General features: G+C 36.0%; 1 protein-coding gene across 1 annotated transcript in view; it reads right to left on the reverse strand.

The window, feature by feature from the left end:
* Window positions 1-5,965: 5,965 nt before the first annotated feature.
* ROBO2 (roundabout guidance receptor 2) overlaps window positions 5,966-15,234 on the reverse strand; it is a 624,073-nt gene continuing 614,804 nt past the window's right edge. The window contains exon 30 of the mRNA XM_072419149.1: window positions 5,966-13,688. Coding sequence (XP_072275250.1) covers window positions 13,687-13,688 — 2 coding nt within the window. The 3' untranslated portion in view covers window positions 5,966-13,686. The remainder of the gene's footprint in view (window positions 13,689-15,234) is intronic.

A 15,234-nucleotide genomic window follows, 5' to 3' on the forward strand; every position in this document is an offset into this window, starting at 1 on the left:
TAACATTTAAGGCAGGATCAGACCTGCCTTGGAATCGAGTGATCCCAGCATGGCCCCCAGTTGCAGCCATCTTGCCAGAAACTTGAATACTCACACCACAGCCCTGGTTCTAAGAACTCAGCATTCGCACATGTGCTTTACTTTTGTTTTTTAGAGTGTTGTAATAAATATACACAGCATTAAAACCAGTTCACCTTCCATTTGTAAATACCTTTATCATGTTTTGTACTAATAATGTAATTTTAAAATCATTACAAATCTATAATATTATTAGTACAAATAGCTATTGGGCTTAGCTAATAAGTGAAGTGTAATTTGCATTCGCCCTCAATAACTAATCAGAATTTTACTCCAAGCAATAAACAATTTATTAAAGTGTAGGTTAATATTAATATTTAAGTTCCAAGCTCCAAACATTAATGTTTCCTACAATTATTCATTTTTTAGAACTATGAAATATGCTAGTAAAAATGTTAGTGTGCAACCGAAGCTGGTTTTACACTGTAATGTTGCTGAAGGAGACTGCAGGCAAGAAAGGCCCAGAACCTGCCAAAGGAGGAAGCTAGGCGTAGGGCCAGCATGACTGGATGGGAAGACTGAACAGGGCAGGATAGGGTTACATTTGGGGGTGTGGAAGGTTAGGGAAAAGTGAAGGCAGTGGGGGTGAGGGAGTGACGCAGAGGTCTGGACAGCAGGGAAGAAGATTTCCACCCTCCCTTCCAGTAATTGTTTTGGGGAAGTGGTTTAGGTGGTTGGAAGGGGATTGGCAGTTTGAGGTCTTGAAGGGCAATGCGTAGAGCTGATGGAATGGTATGGGGTCTCCTAAATGATAATTCATCAGTAAGTGGGAAATAATTTGTTAGGGGATAGTATGTTTAATTGATATTGTTCCCGGGGCTGTGGAATTGGCCTGGGAACCCGCCATATTAATGAGAGACGCAGATCCCTGGTTAATGGTGGTAAAAGGGAACTTGCCTTTGAGCACCTGCAACCTGCTGGGGCTGGTAATGTTGTAATATTGAAAGTTGCTATGTTGTAATGTTACAAGGTTTTTGTAATGATAATATGTGAGAATGTTTTATTAAGAAGCTTTGGCTGAGATACCATTTGCATCATAGCATCAGGTGTTAATATTGGGCTGGGGGTGTTGCCAATGAAGGGCTCTGAACGGCTGCAGTCATGATACATAATGTGATCTGAAACTGTGGTCATCTTCTAAGAGATGATTAGAGATTGTAATCTACTGCATGAGGTGCCAGAATCTGTTGATATGGTAAAGGTGATGGTTAGAAAGCAGAAAAGACTTTCTTCATTGCTGAAACTTGGGTTTGTAGCAAACTTTAGAAGTTTACCACTGGCCTTTTTTTTTGTATGCCTAGATATCAAAAGGCTCTCTCTTTTCAAACATTTTGAATGGTTAGTATCAGGGATGGTACTGCTTTTTTAATCACTTGCTAATACAAACACTTTCCACTATTTCGCTTAGAAACCCAGTTCTCAGCTGGCTCCTAAATACATGGCAAGCAGCATTCTCAATACTGGTAGGATGACTGATGAGGATGCTGCCTACTACTTACCATAAAAATTGGTTTGAAGGGAATACGTTTAGGAAACGTGACGTTTGCAGAGCCAATACATCCACCGTTGAACTACACTCAGGCAAGTTTATGTATCTATTGTGGCATTGCACAGGGTAATCGCTCATGGTAACGGGATGCTTACAGGGCAGATTAGAGGCAGCAGACTCCAAAAGTCCAAAATAACAGCGTTTTTTTATTTGTTTAGGCAAGTGTTACAGCACAGTCTGCATCACTTCACAATAAAACAATAAACAATACCCGGCTGGGCATCTTACTATATTCACAATATATATACTTACATATATAACACACTATATCAGTACTGGTCCATTCACAGTTTAGTAGTACCGTTTGGCCGCTGGCTTTCCTGGAACCCGTGGCTCACTCTCAGCCTGGAATCCCCTCTGTCTCCCTCTCAGCCCGGAATCCTCTCTGGCTCTTTCTCAGCCTGGAATCCTCTCTAGCTCTTTCCAAGCCTTGAATACACTCTGGCTCTTTCTCAGCCTGGCATCCCCTCTGGCTCTCCCTCAGCCTGGAATACACTCTGGCTCTCTCTCAGCCAGGAATATACTCTGGCTCTCTCTCAGCCTGGAATATACTCTGGCTCTCTCTCAGCCTGGCATCCCTCTGGCTCTCTCCCAGCCTGGAGTCCCTCTGGATCTCTCCCAGCCTGGAATCCACTCCAGCTCTCTCTCAGCCTGGAATCCACTCTGGCTCTCTCTCAGCCTGGAATCCACTCTTGCTCTCTCTCAGCCTGGAATCCACTCTGGCTCTCTCTCAGCCTGGAATCCACTCTGGCTCTCTCTCAGCCTGACATTCCTCTCTGGCTCTTTCTCAGCCTGGAGTCCCTCTGGCTGAGTACTTCCTCTGTCAGCCTCTTGCTGAGCACACATTCTCAGCCTCTTGCTGAGCACACCTTCTCACTTGCACCTGAGTGCAGGTGCATATTACCCTAGTAAGGATTGAGTTGGGCCAAGGGGCCCACCCTTTCACTCCCTTAGCCGGCTCCAGGGCCCTATGGAACCTGGTTTCTTCCTAGGAAACCTATCCAAACCTATTAACTCTCTATTCCCTGGAGCCTTTTCTAACACTTTCCTGACTTTTTCTACAGTTTCTAGGGATACTATGTCACACTATAAAAGACTTGCTGTAAGAGATGCAGCATACATAATTGTTGTTGCCCTTTCACTGATCTTTGGAACCAGTAAGATCCAGATTAAGGCCTGTTTTGATGGGCTTTTGTTGATGACAAGTGTTTTTTTTTTACTCCTATACAAACCTCTGTAAATGCAAAACTTGATGATGATGTATGATTTTCTTCCCTTGGGGTAGATGATTGCCTCTTATTTTCTCAAGTCAAACTTTACAAGTCAAGTGAAGAGAATTCGTTACCTTTCCTATCCAACATTAGAAATAAAAACTTTTGATATATTTTAGAATAACTATCCAGAGCCAATGATGATTCTCATGTCTGTGATCGCCAGCAGATTCTTAAAATACTTTGTTTACCAAATCCCTGGGGAAATACAGTGATTGGGTGATGTTTTTCCAGGGATCAGCCAATGGAAGAGATGTCTTTCTATTCTTTTTTTCCCTTCTCTATTAGACATAGATATGTGTTTAGGCCATTTAACACATGTTTGAGAAGAAAGATTTTTTGATAACGCCCACACGTCCAATCCACTCTTTATTGTCGTAGGCCAATAAGTCAGTATAGACCAAACTAAAGATAAGGGATAACATTTAAATAGAAGTAATAGCAGAAAATATTAGGAAAAAAAAGCTAGGTAAGAAGGAAAGAGTAGGTAAAAAGGAAAGTCAGCAGAATAGCACTTATATCTAAGCAACTGTGCTACAGGAATAAGAGATAAGAATTCTGAGTGTTCTATTGTGTTCTGTGAAGCGGTGTACAGTAATGATAGCACTGCCACACATTGTGGAACAAGGTGTATAGGAACATTGTTATAGCAACTTCAAAGGATGCAGCCGTGCTGTCCCATAATTACATCCTGCCATCTTTAAGACCACTTTAATTGCCTCATCTCACAGAGACAGCATGGGACAAAATAGCAAATATGTTTTGAGTTAGATGACTGTAATATCAGCGCCTTAATAAATATGTGCCATGAAACCACCCTCCCCAAAACCCATAGGAAAATCAATGAAATGTGAAATAGTCCCATAATTATGTCAAAAGAAATTTATAGTTTACTCTGTTCTCTGAATTAATAGCACAGATTTATGTCTGCTGATTATGAAATATTCTCATTTATTTTATTTTTTTTGTCTAAAGTTAGGATGACATATCGTATGGTTCTTGGTGTAATTATTATCTGAAAATGAGCTTAAGTAATCTTTTTTTCAAATTTTTTAAGAGGGGTTTTTGTTTCTGTGGAGTAAATCCTTCAAATATTATTTCTCAGTTTTAGGTTAAATCAATATAACTAAAGGGTCAACTACTCAAGGAGATATTTTAGGTACAAGAGGGCTGCATCATTTGCTGCCCTTTTAAATGCCTTAGTCACTCCAGCAGCGAGTTGAGTTTGCCTTAATCCCCAAATTTGTTTTAGTCCAGCTGAGAGTTTTGGATGTTTCTGCCAACCCTTGCGTGCTGGGATATCCTGCTGTAATAAAAAAAAACACAGATAGATTGTGACCTCCCTATAAGCAGTCTAGGTGATCAGACCCGAGAGTTAAAACTCTCACAGCTCTTGAATAGATAAAAAATAATAAAATGTATAAACAATTCAGATAGTTTAACTATTTGCCTTCAATGAAAAAATAAAATATCAGTTTTAGGGGACTTCATCCTTTGGGTTGCCAGCATCACCCTGAAAGGGGCAACATGGGAATGGAGAAGAATATGGCCGGTAGCGATGTTTTCATACAACATGACTAATAGTAAAACAATTTTCTATCCCCCTTTCCATGAAAACTTCCATGAAAATATAGGTAGTAATATGACATGCCTAACCCCTAATTTGCCCTCCTTTTCTAATGCAAGCCTGTACTTTTGTCAGCAATAAACAGCTGCTACCAACTTATCCTTGATTTCTTTAACATTTGGCATTTTCTTTCTTTGGCTCTTGGCTGGTTGCTGATTATGTAATTCCGTTTTCGGCATCTTTTGCCAAGCACCACATTTCAATTAGTCTCACGGTGGTGGGTGAAAAATCCCCCCTGTTAATTTTTAAACACTGTTAGGTTATAAAAGTATACATAAATGAACCCTCAGTACATTAAAATCATGCTTCAATGGAATTTTGGAAATGTTTGTTTGTTTGTTTGTAATGTCATGTATAATAGACAATCAACCTTAATGCGGAACTAAACCCAAAAAATTGCAACCTGGTAGGTCCTTTATTGCAGAAAGGGCAAAAGGGCAAGAGATGTCCCATCTGCAATAAAATAACCTTACCTGCCTGATTGCAATTCTTTTAGCTGCACTCCGGGTTCCATCAGGGACGTGGCCATCTTCCTTCTTGCGCTTTTCGGTCTTCAGCCATCTTGATTGGCTGCACCAGAATGAGGTTCAATGGGTCCTGGCAGCAGCAGGGGAAGCCGTAATTTGCCTTTTTAATGTCTAAATACCTTATAATTATATTTAATGTATAGAAAATGAGATTTATTGAAAAGGTGCCTCTAAAGTCAATTTAGATATGATGGGGCTATTACAACCAGTCCCAAAACTGTTATTTCCAAATAATCCCAGTGCAGTATTCTGATATAAATCGAATAATATAAATACAAATAATAAAGTTTTTTTTAATCCTGTGGAATTTTGATATAATTCAAAATTTTTTACCAAGATTCTGAAAAAGACCAAACAAAACCTTATATTGTTGGCCATTTTCATGGAAATTGTTAGTTGCTTAGATATGCTGATCTTCTCAACAGAACAAGTATGCAAGTACTTGGAACTTTGACCTCCCTGATCTGCATACCTACTCTATGTCTGTGATTCTGAAAGTATTAATACTCTGGGGTCATAATAACACTTGTATTTCAGAAAGAGGTCAGCAGTCATGAGAGCTTTGTCGGTGGAGGATTGGGATATTTGGGCAATGGATGGAAATAATGGGTTTACTAATAATCAGGTTGCTGAACAAATAAACATTCTATAACAAATAAAATATAAATTTGGCCCAATGCATGATTTTCAAATCTGTAAACCTAATTAAAGGTGAAATCATTATTTTGCTTATTTAGATGGCTTCTGATTCCTATAGCCTTTTCACTGTAAAGAAGTGTAATAAACATCTCCAGTTAGTCATCCCCGAGGATCTGAGCAGAGAAATACAGCCCTGAGCCAGATAACTGTCTGCCAGCCAAAAAGAGGAAGAAGACACAATCCTTTGGTATTATTTTTCATGTATTATTCAATCAGAGAATTGTAACTCGTAAGAACAAGTCCTTTCAGGTTGGTAAGAAGAAACAATTGACCCTTGGCTTGTGATCTAGTTGACACAAGTGAAAATGTCTGTCAAGAAAAAAAATATCTACCAGTATAACAAAGATATGGAAACACACATTTTTTTTAATACTGATACAATCACTTTCCAATGGGAAAAGGCAAAACACACATTGGAAGAAATCACATAATGTCTTTTAGTGGCTGTCAGTTCAGTATTACCTAAAGAGAATAAAAAAGAACAGAAAAGTGCAAATGCTGTGGAGGCGTGTGTTCCTTAAAAAATGGGTATTTTACAAAGGAAGTGAAACTTGGAGGTGTTGCTTGTAGCAACCAGATTCCAGCTGTCAGCTTTAAAATCACATAAAACATTCTTTATATAGGTTTTACATATTTTACATTGACTAAAGAAGAACATTTGTCAAACACTATGAACTTTCTATGCTATTGTGTGAGCTCCTTCAGTTTCCAGCGGCTTTTCGCTCAGCTTCATTTAGTTGGATTTAGTTTTGGCTTGGATCACACAACCTGAAATGTCTCATGTGGTTCATTATCTACCAAGCAAGAGTCAATGTAGACACAGGGAATTTACTATTTCTATGGCCTATTACACAATGAACCTAATTTATTAAAGCTCCATTGACTATCATGAGGGAACCTGGGTCATCCAACAAACCTGAAATGGATTACTTCAAACTCATTTGCTATTAGTTGGGAAATATTTTAAATCCTTGATGGGATCCTTTCCAGGTTCGTTTATTCACCCCGGTCCTCCCATGATAGTCTATCTTCTCCAGTCTTGGAGAGCTTTGGGAAATAAGGTCCAATTTGTGAAGATTGTCTGGATTTCCTATTAAACATTTGCTGCATAATAAATTATGACCTAAGACCATTTTTTATTGTCACTAGAGATAAATACAATGATTGGTAGATTTGGCCAAATCCAACATTCTTTTATTCTAAAATTCTGTTTTTTTTTATTTCTTTATCAAATTTTGAGAAATAAAAGACATTGGCCTGAAAATGCACATGCTGGTTAACTTTCCAGAAATTAAAGATTTAAAAAAAATCAGAAAATTTCGGATTTGCCTGAACCATTTCTTGTATCTTCTATTATTGAATATTTATGACCAGAAGAGGCTGAATACAACAGTCCTGCAATTGTGAATACTAAAAGTAATCCCATTGTGTGTTATGTAAATATTCTCGTTCACCTTCACAGTTTTACCTCTAAGATCATTCCTAATTGGGATATGAAAAAAACATTTTTAACCAACTTTTTATCAAGTAGTTGTGGATTTGGGTTACATTTTGCCATTACAAAATGTGAAATACATTAGTGTCAAAATGAAATAAAGCTGGTGAATTTAAAGGGTTCAGTTGGCTTTAAATTGTGTCTAAGGATTACTAAAGTTCATTTTAACTATTCTGGACTACATTAATATGTATTTCTTCAGAAACAAAAAAACATAAAATAGATTACAGTAAAGTAATGTTGATCAAGTATAAAAATTAGGAAAAGACACAAATGCAAAAGAATAATAATTGAAATAAACAGACCTAACCTAAATCTACATCCCAAAAAGCAAACATTACATCCTTATAGAACTAAATGAGAGCAGAACTATATATTAAGCAAAACCGATCATTTATTAACCAAAATCTAAAAAATTATTTTTTGATAAATTTATTTAGCTCATCCCTAATCTTAAAAAAAAAAAAAAAAAAACTCCCGACTTTTTTATATCTTGCTGTATTTTTTTCTTTTTATGTTCTTTTCTACATGTCAACCTGTATGGGTTTTTCTTAAATCTTTGATCTTTAAGGACTGTAGTCATTTTTTCTTTTTACACTAATCATTTGGAAAAACACAAAAAAGAAAAGCAAGCCTTCATTTCTTCAATTCAGACAGGATGTTTCACGCCTGTAAAACGTGAGTTATAGCCTGTACCCTGCAGTTTAATATATCATAACAATGCAAGTGCATAGCGTGACTCCTCCCTGAACCTTTTATTGATCCAGCTAATCTGTATGGCTATCTTTCACTGACACTTTACACGCACAATAGGTGTAAAATATCTTGACAGCAAGACTGGGAAATGTAAGTCTCAAATTACTTCCTGAAAGCCAATTTAATGACAGAAAATGTATTTTTAGAATTTGATACATAGACCCACCATGTTTCTTGTATACAGTACATTAAGCCAGGTCTCTTTCACGGGCACTAAGCAAGTTAAGGCAATACTTTTCAGAGGACTGTGTTATATAGTAAATGTCTATGCTGCTTTCACACTGTTTGGTTTGATATATAAATTATGTATACACTCCTAAACCATATAAATTTACATTTTTAAATGTAATCATTTTTTTAAATGCAAGTTTTTCAGTTCACTTTTTAAAATAATGTTAACAAAATACACCTACATTTGTTTTTTTAAATGCTTTTTACTGATGAAATTTGGTACATTTTAGTTCACACCTATTTCACCCTGTATCCTAACTTTTTATTTGGCCCAAACTATTTCATGATGGGTAACTCCACCCCAAAAAGGTACAACTTGGAGGTATACCTTAGGCCGCAATAGCATGAACACCTAGTTTATGGGCATTTGTATAGCCCTCAGAGATCCATTTATGGAAGCTACAGAAAAATATTGTTGAGGTATTTAGTTCATATACAAAGGTGTTAAGTAATGTGTTGGCTTAATTTATGGTTGGCCAGCTCTATGATGAATCCTATAAATGCCAATGGATGAAGGTTTTGACACCTATACCAAGTGATTTTGATTCTACCCAAGAATTTGATACAAATATCTATAAACACTTTATTGGTTCACTGAAGAGAGGTGAGTATAGTATTTAAACTACACTGATCTTCAACCTTCCCCCCACCTACCACTTACCAAATCTGTTTGAGCCTCAAATACATTTTATGTCTAAAAAACTTTGTGTTTGTCTCCAAGAAATTTAAGATTATGGAACCCTGCATGCAACAACACTCTTCTTCTGCACAAAATATTAAAAAAGCACAGAATGCCTTATCACAAATTCCATGCAAACCAAATGTTTCAGACCCTATGTCTTATATTCCAACCCTCAATATGCACAAGCCACTGTCTCGATCCTTCTGACAAGACTAATTATCTGTCTGTCTTTGGTTTTTAACACTGACACTACAACAAATATGCAAGCAACTTATGCAACTTGAAATCTACATACTTGTTCTATTGACCCAGAAAGGACTGAGGCCGAAACGGCTAGCAAGGTAACAGTCAGGTAAATTGTTTTTTTTATTAGAATAGCTCAGTAATAGCAAACTATGCATTGTTTCAGTACCTTTAAACAAAATTATCTTATGCTTGCAAATTTGAGTAGCATGACAATCTACATAGAATGCATGGTACACATGTAATAATGTTGCAAATGTTTTTAATTAAAGCCTTTGTTTATGATTACCTTTAATGTTTTGTTTTTCAAATATAATCTCATTATTTGAAATGTGCATGTTGGTTGGATTTTTAAGTATATATTGGGCTGTTACGGTGCATAGATTTAGGATATATTTTACAGCAAAATGGGTACACTGAAATTGGATAACTGATTCTAAATAGTGAAATGTTTAGATGGCTCTGATCATATGATTTATCAGCATTTGTGGTTGTGGGGCAAGGGTCTTATCAGTAAACGTAACTGTGTACCATAAATCATGTATTTTTTATTTGACTCTTTCATTTCAGAGCCTTTGTCAGTCTTGCATAAAATTATTATATTGTCTATAACAGGTCATGGCTGCTCTCATTTATAAAAATATGAAACAAGAACTATCTACATATTTTATAGCATATCAGACCAATGTAGGGAGATAAGGGCCAAAAAAAAAGCTTTCACCCTGAAAGTTTTTTTTTATTTTATCCTCTTACCACAGAAATAATCACCAATGAAAATAAATTTGACTAACCTTTTACATCATTTTTGTTACAGTCAGCTCGTTAGCTTTAGTGATAATACATTTTTTTATATTAAAAAAAGGGATCAGATCTGCATTAGAACAGCCATATATGTTCATGACATGTTGTGCCTCCAGATTAAAAGAGCAGCATATTGTTTGTGCTTTACTCTTTACTGCTTTATTCTCCTTTTTCATTGTGAACTCATCAATCTGCTGTAGCTGACTGAAAGAAATATTGTCTTTATGTAATCTTTTCTTTATGATTAGTTTATTTTTAGCATAGAGGTGACTAAAGTGCAGGATAAAGTAATATCACATTTACCTAAGTTCCAATAGTAACTCAAACTGTATACACTATAGATCTTCTTAAAGAAGCACAGGTTATTTTGATGTCATCTTCGTTAAACATAAACTTTTGTTGGGAATTTTTGGGGAAATTGTGATTTCACACAATAAGTTATTATCTGTGCAAGTATAAACTTTGGGTGCGACAATGGTTGAGGATAACGTTGAGTTTGCCATCCATGGTGCCTAAGTAAGGTAATGGCATCCCCCTTCCAGAGAGATCTGGGAAATGTGAAGTACTTCAAATCTCACTGAGAAGATACTTCTAGCATTCTCCTGCAGTATTGTCTTGTGAAAATAGAAATACTCACTAATACCGCGGACCTCATTGGTAGGAGGATGATATTACCCAATGCACCAGGGAAGCTGAAAGAAAGATAAGTAAAATAACTGTTTTCCCTACAGGTCTTTTTGCTATGATTATGCTTGCTTATATTAAAGAGAGCTAAGGAGGCATAAAAGCAGACCCTACATAGACTTCATGTTTCTCTTACCTAATGTATATTAGCAATAGATAATTGTGTTTAAAAAGTTAACTTAATATTAAATGTTAGATTAAAGGTATGGTAAAAGACATTATATTCCAGTTAAATAGAATGCTGTCTTTGTTGGCCAGGTAGCCTAATCCCTTCTCTCTTCTCAAATCAACTTCTATATGTAGGTTTAAAACCTCTAAATAGTACAGCTAGAATTAAACTTACCTAACACCCCATCACCTATTCGCAGCACCTAGGCAAATATGATGTTACAGCACACAAAATTGTGTTAGAAGTCACTCCTGCAATAGACTAGAGTTTCTCCTTGCAAAATGTTCTCTGTTTCCTAGGACTCCAGAAAGAAGATTCTACTTTATGTAGGAGACAAAAGTAAGGAAGGCAAAATTCTACTTTTGCTGTTTAATTTTTCATCTAAAATGTGTAGGTGATTTGAGAAGAAATAGGGACCCCACCAGTGTAAGTGGACCTTCACTTTAGCATTAGGTCTGATTTAAGGTTGGTACATAAAAAGTGGAGACTGAAATATTTACTTTTCTTAAAAAATGTTTCTTTAGACACTGTAGTGCTCCTTAGGTACCTAAATACCAAAGTATAAGTCCATATAATTCCAGCTAAAGGGCATCGTGCCCATCACCCATAACATGTGACACCTAACAACCTTTAAGATGACCAAATGCATAATCTTAAATGATCAGCACAGGAGGGAAGCTGGAGAATCATTTTTTATCAATAAAGATTTTTTTTTTGGCCGTTATATTACTGGCAATGCATTCCTACAAGATTGATACCATGGCTCTAGAAATGTTTAAAGTTTTAATTTGTTTCCTAAGATAGCAAGACTTTAAAGTGATTCTGATGTAGTGGCAATTCCTGCGGTGTCCAACATTTTTCTACACAATATTTCAAAAATGCACCAAATAAAAAGCAGGCATCATTTGCAGTCAACCAAAGATTTTGGATGAAATTTGCCCTGTACCAATGTTTTTTGGCATAATTACTCATTACTCATGAGGTACTTTCGAATCAGACTTCTCAGGAGAATTAGCCACTGGAGTGGTTAGAAGACATGATCCCATATGTTTTGTCTTACAGGCAAAGTTGAATTGGGGGCAGTGTAATTAGGAGGCTGTAAATGCTATGCACAAGCTGCACAACTAATGGAAGTCATTGTGGGAGGAAGGGAGATACTGAACACACCAGCCCCGACCTATAGCATTTACAGTCATCCTCATATTACTGTGTTGGTGGATAAAAGGTATTCCTTCATTTTTGCACACACTGGTATTGTAAGGGGCATTGGAGACCCATTCAGAGAGACTGAAAATGTATTTGATTGGTTGGTAAGGGTTACTTCAATTTGCACTTTGGTCTTTGTCGTGCATAAATCTACATGTGACGATGAAGGCTGGTTATCTATGTCTTGAATACCACCTGTAGAAATTTATTTATGTAAAAAACACAAGTACCCTATTTTTTTGACAGGGATGTTTTTCAAGTCATGTTTTCATTCCCCTATCATTTCCATATATATACAAACAGGGCTTTGAATTTAAGATATGAAAAAAAAGACAGATATAAAATCACAGTGTTGCACAAAGCAACCAGAATTTTTTTCTAACTTATAGTAGAAAAATGACAGCTGGAATACGATTGGCTGCTCTGTGCAACACCTCCACTTTCTTTTGCGTTTGAATCAAAAGAGAACCAGGTGTATTAGGCCTACACCACCAAGTTGTGCGCAAAGCCTATCCTTGAGCTGACCATGCCCAGTAAGACTTAATTGGCTGAATCAACCAGCAATGTGATAGGAAAGCCATAGTTTTCCAAATAATTTAATACATTAGAATTGGTCTCCCTTTTACATGCCTATTAATTCTGAAGAACCAACCAATTAAAATCTCACTGTACATATCAGTTTATTCCTGGTTCTGTCCCGGAAAATATTCCAAAGTCCAAAAAAGTCAACATTAACCAGAAAGGATGTAAGTCATAATATATATGTATATACACAAATGTGCGTATCTTATATATGTGCATATCTAAAAATATATGCGCATATATAAATATATATTGTACATACATGCAGGTCCACAAGTGAATACATGTATTCATACTCTCATATAACAATGACATTGAGTTTCACCATATTCAAAGCAAGAAAAAAACATATTGCTTATAGATCCTTGTTGTTCCAATCTTTTTTTGTTTGCCAGAATTTTTTTTTTAAATCTTCTCCATAAAACCGCTCACGTAGTCCCATTGGGATTTAATACCTGTGCATGTGTCCAATATGCAGTTCACTTTTAAAGTACAGAAGACTCCATTCACATTCAGTCTCATCTCTCCGTGTCACAAGGAGTAAGGTTTGTGCTTATCGTCAAATCAAAAATGCAGTGCAAAAAATTTAAACATGAATGTTACACAGTTAAACCAAAAAAAATTTTTTTTTTTTTTTTTTTTTTTTTTTTTTTTTATATGGCACGACAGCCTATTAATTCACATACAATATAGTACAATATAACAATAAGGACAGACAAATAGAATAATAATAATATGAACAAAAGAGGGCAAGCTTGCATAGGAATGCAATCAAAGAAAATCGAATTCAAAGCCAAAATGCCTTTTTTTTGTTGTCCTTGATGGTGATTCTTTGTTCCTCTTTTGTGTAGTTTCTGGCAAGAAATATTTAAGGTGGATGGTGTGTATATAAGAGAAGGAAAAGAAAAGTAAATTGTCTGTGGATATGTGTGACTTTTTTTTGTGTCTTTACATTGCATTTTTAGTCCTTCCAATCGTACATAAATAATGAAAAAAGTCCATTGCACTGTTTTTGAGTTTCCTCTTGACTTTCATCAGTCTAGACCAAGTGGTCTGTACAGCAGCTTGCATCATAGCTTCTCAGTACTCTATAGAAAAAATTGAAAAAGAAAGTATTATATGGATGGCAGTGTACAAATGAATTTTTTTCATAGCATTGCCCACCCTTTGGGGTTGGTATCTAGGTCACATGCCCTGAAGCACCACATCATCTTTGTTGGTCATAAAAAAACTGGTGGGGAATCCATGGGAACAATGAAGGTTATTTTAGGGGGGGTCGGGGGGGGGGGTCTTTAAAGAGACCCTATCCCCTTGCCTTGCATAGGAAAACTGGTAAAGTGACAGACCTTTTTAAAACTTTATTTAAGTTTAAGTAGAATGTATAAGATTTGAAGTCTCAGATTTCCTTTTTCTATTCCTGTATTTGGTCAATGAAGAGTGGTCTTTCTTTACAGCACGTAGGTTCATGACTCCCTATACTCACAAAAATTCCCTGTGGGGGCCGATCTAGAGTTGAGGTAAGTAATAGAATCAGAGCTTTTTTTAACTATGGATGAAGCATTTATTAAACAAAACATCTGGAATTGGGCTTTAAAATTACCCACAAACCAATTTCAGTTACGTCATGTACTTTTTTTATCTGTATCAGAAAAGAAAAGTTATTCTACTATTTAGCGTTTGCTGAATTCTCCTTTAAATAAAGGATTCATTCAATTTCACATTAGTGTGTACAGTATCTTAGTGCTGCAGAACAATGATGGATTGAGTTGTTCTATACAGTTTATATTTGCTAGCGTGCATAATACAGTTTTAGGTAATTAGGGTGTAGTCATGATGAAAAATGACAATTTTCCCAGTGCTGAGGTGGCATTTTATTCCTTCATTATGTTTTTACATTAGTTCTAGCAAGGTGCAAAACACATTAAATAAATACATGATAACATAATTTAACAATCTGACAGCTACAGTAAAACTTTGTGTAGATTTGGGACCAATTAGCCATATTAAGAATATATATCAGTATCTCAGACTGAAATAATCTTTTACATACATAATTAAACAGGATAGCAAGCATTTGACCCTAAAGAAAGTGATCCATACAAATAAAGCCTTCTATAGGCATATATAACTTCCCTGGTTCCTCTATATGGCCTTTAACCGGATCTTAAATAAATTATTCATTTTAGTACAGGAAAGCTGCCCATAAAACTTATCAAAACTGAAAGTAAGGCTGAAAATCAGTGTTAGGTATTGGGTATGATTCTCAAATACTTCACCAAAATACATTGTCTAATGATGTGTAATTGTAGACATTTGTACAACTGTATCTATTAATACAATAGTGGTCATTTAGTTTATTGCTATCTTTAATTCTGTAGTCATTGAAAAGTTCATAAACTTAAGGAAATAATGATGAAAATCAGTCAGCCAAAATTATCAATCATCAATTGTCTTTTATAATTCTGTCTTCTCTAAACTGAAGAAACATGAAAAGTGTATCATCCTTAAGGCAACTTAGAACATCTCCATATTACCCATATTTTCCAATACCCCCAAAGACATGGGGGCCTGGTTTATTAAAGCTTTCCAAGGCTGGAGGGAATTCATTTTCATAGGTAAAGCTGAGCCCAGCAA

Source organism: Pyxicephalus adspersus, chromosome 1 (genome assembly GCF_032062135.1).
Source record: "Pyxicephalus adspersus chromosome 1, UCB_Pads_2.0, whole genome shotgun sequence".
NCBI lineage: Eukaryota > Metazoa > Chordata > Amphibia > Anura > Pyxicephalidae > Pyxicephalus > Pyxicephalus adspersus.